The 7,986-nt window shown below is 42.3% G+C and overlaps 1 protein-coding gene across 24 annotated transcripts in view; it reads left to right on the top strand.

The window, feature by feature from the left end:
* The first annotated feature begins 302 nt into the window (after positions 1-302).
* The window catches only part of LUC7L3 (LUC7 like 3 pre-mRNA splicing factor), a 19,746-nt gene continuing 12,062 nt past the window's right edge, over positions 303-7,986 (top strand). For 13 of the 24 annotated variants that reach the window (XR_012676683.1, XR_012676684.1, XR_012676682.1 and 10 more), the window contains exons 1-2: positions 763-995; positions 7,843-7,909. Coding sequence is in view for 17 of the 24 variants with exons in the window: in XM_075169656.1 (XP_075025757.1) it covers positions 897-995; positions 7,843-7,909 (166 nt within the window). In the remaining 7 variants the exon portion in view is untranslated. Of the gene's footprint in view, positions 996-7,307; positions 7,472-7,842; positions 7,910-7,986 lie in introns of all 24 variants that reach the window. The other 11 variants (XR_012676685.1, XM_075169658.1, XM_075169657.1 and 8 more) reach the window with 3 other exon arrangements.

The raw sequence follows: 7,986 nt of genomic DNA, 5'->3' as shown, positions 1-7,986 counted from the left end.
ATTTAATGAATTTCATGCATTTAGGATTTCAAAATGATTTTGAGAAACTGGGAAATAGTTGAAAACTGGTATGTGAAATTCAGCAAAAATGAGGTATAAAGTCACATCTAGAAAGGAAAAAAAAAAACCAACAAAATTAGCAGAAACTGGTTCCGAGATCAAACAGTAAGATTTAGGTTAGATTTGAGGGATTTTCCCCCCCCCCCCCAATGTGGCGGTAGAATTCCTAAGGGAATACCCACTGCTGGAAGCACTCAGGAGGACGAGCATCAGGGATGGTTTCGGTGCCTTTGACCCTGCCAGGGAGCAGAGGGGACTGTGACAACCCTCGAGGTGCCGCGTCCTCTGCCTCCAGCCATGAGCAGCATTGCAAAGGCTCCTGCCACAGCACCCTGCGCCTGGGCCGCGTCCCAGCGCCATGACACCCCACGGGGCAGGACACCGGCCTGCGCGGCACCTGGCGTCCCTCACGCCCAGCCACGCACCGGTGGGGTATTTCTCTGTGGCGTTATTTCCCGGAGGTGGTGCCTCCTCGGCACCTCCTCACCCATCGGACCCCTCAGCGGCCGCGCACACGACGACATCCCCAGGCCGGGCCGCGGGAAGGGGACCAGCCCCGTCCCCGTTCTTCCCCGCCGCCATTTCGAACCGGCAGGCCCCGGCCGGGCGAGGAGCGCGGCGGCCGCCCCCACGCGAGGCCGCCGGCGAGCCCAGCCCGCGCTCCGCCAGGCCCCAGAGGCGGTTAGCAGGCGCGCGGTGCATTGTGGGCAGGGCGAGGAGCCGCGCCGCCATTTTGTCTCTGTCACTCTCAGCGGCGGCGCGGTCGGTCGGGGAAGAGAGCGGCGGCGGAGCCGGCGGCGGTGTTTGGCGAGAGGGGATTCGGCCAGGAGGACACGATGATATCGGCCGCCCAGCTCCTAGATGAGCTTATGGGCCGGGACAGAAACCTGGCCCCGGATGAGAAGCGCAGCAACGTGCGGTGGGACCATGAGAGCGTGAGTGAAGCGGAGCAGCTTCTCCCCTCCCTCCCTCTTCCCATCCCCCGCGCAGGGCCGGGGTTTTGTCGTAGCGACGCGGGCCGCGGGTGCGGACCTACAGCATCTCCCAGCCCGGGGACAGTAGCAGGGGCGGGGGGAAGGGATGAGGTGCGGGCTGCGGGGCGGGGGGGGTGGTTCCCCGGGCTTTGGCGGGGGTGCGGGTTGGGCCCTTCGTGCGGAGCCCGAGGCTGTGAGCTCCTGCATGGCGGCCGCGGGGCGGGCTAGGCCCGGGCCGTTGCGCGGGAACCTCGCTGAGCCTTAAGACGAGTAGGAGGAACCGAGTGGCGGGGAGGGAGGAGGATCCCGCCATAGCAAGGCTGTGCGAGAGGGCTTGCGCTGTTGTTTGGGCTGCAGGGAGGAGAGAGGCCTTGTGTTTGGGTGTCGGCGCAAGGGGGAGAGGTTGTGTTCGCCGTGGCGTGTTTTCCGCGGAGTGTCGATAAACGGGAACGGGGTTTCCGAGAGGCCTCTTGATGGCTGAGATCTCCCGTGGGGAAAAAGAAAAATAATGTATTGGGGGGGCGGGGATTGTGGAATTCTGCTTTTCTGAGTAGAAGCCTGCTGGCTTGCACGGAGGGAAATGAGACAGATGTTAGTAGTTTGGAAGACAAGTGTCTCTGGATCTGTTCTGGAGTGTGGTATTGGGGAAGGAAACAGAAGGGTACAAGCATACTGGCTTGACTATCTGGAGGTTGTAGCACAAGGAAGAACCATAAGACTTTTGAAACTGAGGATTTTGCTAGGAAAAGCTTGATTCCTTCCTTACTTTCTCAGTCAAAGGAGTTCCACAGCTTCTGGGGGGGCCTAACCTAAACAGTACTATTGCTTAGTAGTACTTACGTATTTTTCGTTGATGTGGTGATTCATCAATTTTCTGCAATAAATAGCTCAAACGACTTTTTAAATAATAATAATTTGCAGTGGGATTTCTCCCCAGGTATGGTTGAGCTTTAATGAATGATGACTTTTAGTGACATCCATTGTAGTCGTATTGTAAGTTATTCACAAAAAATCAATGGTAGTTACAAAGTTCCTATAGCTGCTTCTTTGGGAGAGTTGAACACTCTGCTGAAAATTCCCCCCCCCCCGTTCATGATATATTTTTTTAGTTACGGTATAGGTTAAAAGAAAGTGTCACAGTTACAAGAGTTTATTTATTACCTGTGTGAAACGAATTTTTGTGGTTTAAGCTGCAAAAAGCATCTAGCTCCTCCTCCCCTTAGCATTTTCTTGGGACGTTGTTAAATTGGGAGGAGGCAGAAATACTTGCTTTTGGCTGTTCTAAATTGCATCTGGATCACAGAGGTGGGAATCTCACGTTTTAAAATGAGAGTTATGTCGTTTTAAAGATGGCTAATAAAAGTTTTAATTTATCTCAGAATGCATCTGATAAGGACAAATATCTGTCTTGCCTTAGATTTTGCAAGTGCAAGGAACTTCCACCCCCCACCTCCCCTCCCCAAGCCCTGCTTGAAAAATACTGCTATATAGGTAAGCTGTGCACTTCAGGAGTAAATTGTGAGTTCAGGAAGTTTTCATTACTTTCTTAATGTCTTTCTAGACTTCTCTTATTAACCAAATACCAGTGTTCAGTTAGGTGTTCAGTTACGTATTTTCTTTTGATTCTGAGCTCAAAGTAAGAAGGAGTTGTTCAGCTTTTGAAATATGAAGTAAATGGCTTGAGCCATGTTGGTCCATGTAGAATAGGTAAGGGGATTGTTTTGGTTTATTTCTTAATGTGAGAGATTTTTATTTTCTTGGTGTTTTTTTTTTTGCTTCATTCTCTTTAATCAAGTTCAGATGACTTTTCATCTTCAAATGAGCAAATTGTTCAATTTTAGGCTGAAGAGATTGACTGTAACCATAGGAATCTGCCTCTAAGCTGTTGTTCAGTTTTTCGTTGTTCCGGAAATGGGCCTTGTCTCTTCTTCCCAGCCCTCCTTTGACAATTTAGAAAGTGGAGAGCTGTCCTGTGTTTGAGGCCAGTGGGAAATTTACAGGCTTAGGGTTGAGCCTTCAGTCTTGCAGGAACTGCTGCTGTTTGCTCTGCTCCTGCTTTTATTTAGGAAGTTTATATGACCATAATTAAATGCAACCTCTCTGAAAGGAATGTTTTCATAGATTCCTATATTCAACTGACAAGTTTATAAAAAAAATTTACTGCTGTTAAAACATGTGTTTCAGTTTGACTTCCTGCATCACCTAAAGATTAAATTTGCAATGCTGACGTGTTTTAAAAGACAGGAAATACGGATAAGGTTCAAATAGTAACATTAATTCGTCTGCTTGACTGCTGTTTTGCTTTTCAGACGAAATACAGAGGCTAATGTCACTTCTTTTAAAATTAGACATACATCAACATGTAGCCTTTTCAATGTAAGCATGTTGTACTCATACCAAAGTTTAGGATTTTGTGTCACATTTCATCAGTTTTAGATATGGAAGGTTATCAAAACAAGCTCATCTCTCTTTTCTTCATCATTTGTAAATTGCATCTAGGTGGATAGCAAAAACTATATGGAAGATGCAATGAAATACAAGATAGGAGTAAGTTGTTTTGAAGGTGTGGAAGCAGAGTGTGTGACAGCTGAGCATTTATTTGTGGTTCTCATGAAACATGTTGTCATGTATTGTAAAGCCTTTTGTAGAGCTTAAGTTCTTCCTTTAAAACTTTGACATGATTAAAGCCTTTAATCTTAAAAAAAATAAAATCCCAGTTGCTGTATATTTCAGTATTGCAGCATGTCCTTAGATGATCAGTTCTAGTTTTGGCATAAAGACTTTCTGTTTCGTATGCAGGAGGAAATTATGAGTATCATATATTTTAGTCTTTCTGCTTACTGTCATATCTGTAGACAAAGTATATTTCTGGAACAGTAACTTTATTGATTCACGCATTCTTGCTTTAATATGCCACCTATACAAAACAAGTTCATGTGGAAACAGCGATTGCATAAGAGTTCTGAGGCTGTTCTGTAGCACAAGAAAGCCCAGCATTGACTACCCATGCTTCATACAAGGCTTTAAGATTGTGATGGTTCCTTCAAGGTAAATTCAGTGTTTTCAGAAAGTGGGGAGGGGTGGAGAGCTGTTATGGACAAATGACCGTGAGCAGTTATCTCTGATAGGAATGCAGTTTCTCAAAATGTAGGTTCTGTACTTAAATTATGATTTGATGGTATTAGCTATTTATGATGTGTTACACTTTTACCTTTTTGATGCCAAAGACCTAAATTGGTTTGCATCTAGATGGAATCTCAGAACATAATTCTCCAGGGGATGAGGGGTGGAGGACTTAAGTGTAACTTGTTTTGGAAGAATATTAGTAATGGAAGGTTATCTCTAAGAGTGGGGGTTGGGAGAAGAGCTTATGTTTGTTTGGTTTTGGGTGGGTTGGCATTGCTCATAAAATGTCTGATGCATGTGAACTTTAATGGTTTCAAAGAACTCTTCTATGTGAAGGAATTTTCTAGTTTTAAGTGTGTAAGCTACAACCTGCTGGATTTTATTCTCAGCCTTTTTACTAGGAATTGTCTGCCTAAAGGAATTTGCTTACATAATTGTTTATTACAGTTATACTGATCTCCATCGGTAAATAATTTCTTGCAGAAGAGGAACATGTTAATGTGGAAGTGTTAATGATACAGAGCTGTCAATAGTTTCTTTATATAGGAAAGCTTTGAATTGGTTCACAGACTCTGGAAGAGCTAGCCATTCTTGCTGTCAGCTTAGTCAACTTTGAGGTGAAGGATGCTACTTTCCCACCTCCGAGAGATTTCAAGGATTAGTGAATTTGAGATGAAGCAGTGGAAAGTTCCAAGTGTCTGTCTGTATTTGTTCTAGTGTCTTATCGAAATGTGAGACCCTATGGGCTTTGAGATACAAGTTATGGCTAATCCTGCTGGCAATAGTCTGACAGTAACATTCCTCTCTGTTACACCTTCTTGGTAGCGGAGTCATCAGAATAATTCAGCAAAAAGGAATAACTGCTTGTTACCTGCATAGGTAAATATGCATACTAAACTGCCTGTTGCTCTGTTTCTGCAGATATGGAATGAATTTCCATATTACTTCTGACTTGGGCTAAGTGCAGCAGTCTGATAAGCCCTGGATGACTAATGCCATTTGAAGTGTATCACCTCTGTTTCAGTCCTTTAATGGCTGTGTGATGCTTCGGCCTTTTCTTGGCCCTTGCTGTTCTTACTCATCATTGATTACTTAAGACCAACTGTAAGTGCAGCTGACTGGCATCTACGGCTTGTCAAGGCAGATGTACCACACTGTGAAGCTAAGCCAGAGTGATACCTTTCAAGAGAGCTGCAAGATTCTCTCAAGTAGTGTTTTTCTGTTGAAGCAAAATCAGTTGAAGAGCATAATGAAATAGGTATGAGAGAGAGAGAAAACTGCTGCAGACACACTAGTCTGAACCACTCTAATCTATGTTCTTCTCTGCAGGCTGCCTCTTAGGAGAGCATGTCAAGGAATTCACTAGGTATCATTGCATCCAAAGCTAGTTAGGAGAAAATTACTGCAGCTTTACAGTGCATGTAGTTTTAGTTGTTGGGTTTTTTTTAATATATAAATAATTAATACAATGTGTGACACATGTTTAAGCTGCATATTTTAGTACTGGTCACTACAGTTTTTGGCTCTAACTATCAGCTCATAAGAACAGGTTTTTCCTAGCAGTGCTGCTTCATGAAATCATTTTAATGATTTCTGGTGTTGTGGTTTGTTTTTTTGGTTTTTTTGATTTTTTTTTTTTTCCCCCTTCATCATACTTCTGCCTCTAATAACTTTTCCTTTGCTCCTTTTGTTGCTACTTATTTGAAAATGTTACAGGCCAGTTTCATAATTTTTGAGCTTATAGACGATGTTCTACTACTCTTTTTACAGCATAATATGGTCAGACCATTATTATTGTGCTCTCTATGTCTTAGGAAATTGGCTAATTGATCCCTGAAATTTTTGGGGGGAAATGCCCTTTCACTGACCCTAATACTTGGATGTGAGGATGAGAAAATGGAGGAGAAAGAGAATGTAGAAAGAAATTATATTTCTATTGACTAGTACAGTTCATCCCAGAAACTGCTCCCTTGAAACAACTTGATATTAAAACAAAGGATATTGCAGCTTTCAGAGAAGAGCGCAGATTCTGAAACCAGATTTTGTCCAGTAACTTTCTCATTGCTTCCTGAGAAGAAAAAAATTTGTCATTTTGTGTGGTGTTTTCTTAACTATTCTTGATAATTGCTTCAGATAGGGTCCACAGTGTCATAACCTGGATCACGGGAGAAGTATTCAAATTATATAATAAAAGAGATTTTTGTTTTGTTTTGTGTCCATGGCTTGTTAGTAGAAAGCTTGATTGTTTTTCTGTGTAATCAGTAAAGCAGTCAGTCCAGTTTTAATTTCCGTAGTCTGATCTGCAGTCTGGCAGTTAGCATGGAAAAATAAATCAGACTGATCTAATTTGATCAACTGGTGTCACAGGCATTTCAGTGAGGTGTTGGTATGGGGTCGGGTTTGGGGGTGTCTCTTCACCCCTGTTTGTTAAACTACCTCAAAATGTATCTTAGGAAATAATGTTGCAAATCTTTGTCCACAGTATATGTGAGAGTATTAGAACTAGGCTGTAATACGCAGTAGCAGTTATTGGATTTGCCAAATATTAGAAACTGGTGTAACATAAAAGACATGTTAGAAGAATGTCCAGGCTAGTTTTGGATTGACACTTACTTAATGGCAATCATGTCTAGGGGAGGGGTCTGTTGAAGAATTAATTATCTAAGATTGCTTATGAAGTTAGGGGTGAAAGTATTTCTGATTTTATCTTTTTGGCTGTTCTTAGGGATAGACGGGAGATATTTCTGTGTATGAACTTCAAGAACTGACCAACTTGACTAGCTAAGCCCGTGCTCGTGGGTGAGGTTGAATAATCTTTTCAACAAAAGCTGGTTTTATCCCATCATATGTTAAGTATTTACTGGGTAGGCTAGCAGGTTGGTTTTTTCCTAACTTCCTGGTGGTATTTTTCTGTTATCAAACAGAACCTGACTTGCTAATGTAAAAATAGGCTATGTAGAAACAGAACAAACCCTTTTTTAGTTTGCAGGAAACCAGGTTAAAATGAATGTCTTCTGTGTCTGCCTTAAGAGGTATACAGTGTCTTTTTGCGTATCATTCTTAAAGTAGGGATTTTTAAAAGCATTGGAATGGGGAAGCTTTTGGACAGTTATTGTGTGTGTTCTTAAGGCTTTTAATTGATAGCAGAATCCTTGAGGCAGTACCTCATGTTTGAATGCTGAAGGCTCCTGTTCTCCAAGCCAGTAGCATTGAAGAAATGCAGGCTGACACAAAATTGTTACAGACAAGCGAAGAGGAACTTGCTTTCATGCTTCCATGGCAGACATTCTCACCCCTTGTAGGCTTTCACAGTTAAGGAATTTCACAGTAACTTATTTAATAGTCCAATCTGATTTAATTCCTTTGGAAATATCAAATACTATATTGTATTTACAAATAGATGACACTTTCCTGTAATCTTAAATATTTAGCAGTAAAATTAAGAAATACCGTTATTGCAATGGAAAGTAAGAATTTTGGTATTTTGTCCTTAAGATGCACCTTGTAGCACTTACTGCTACCAAGTAACACAAAGATAGAGAGTGTACCTGTGTAAAATTTTCAGAAATTTTGCAGTATGCAAAGCGGATTTTTACACTGTATTTTAGAAAACAGAAGCAATTACCTAAAATTGCTAATTCATGAGAAAAAAAAATGATGCCTGTTTCTTCTCCCCTGTCAGGTTTGTAAATACTACCTTTGTGGCTTTTGCCCAGCTGAATTATTTACAAATACCCGTTCTGATTTAGGTAAGTCTGTAAGTCTTGTAACTTCTATTCTCTTACATGTAATTACAATTGAACTTTTGTTTGCAAACTACGTTTTT

This window comes from Calonectris borealis, chromosome 20 (assembly GCF_964195595.1).
Source record: "Calonectris borealis chromosome 20, bCalBor7.hap1.2, whole genome shotgun sequence".
In the NCBI taxonomy this organism is placed as follows: Eukaryota; Metazoa; Chordata; class Aves; order Procellariiformes; family Procellariidae; genus Calonectris; species Calonectris borealis.
Note: the sequence above shows the minus strand (reverse complement) of the source record. Positions and strands in the feature narration are given on the sequence as shown.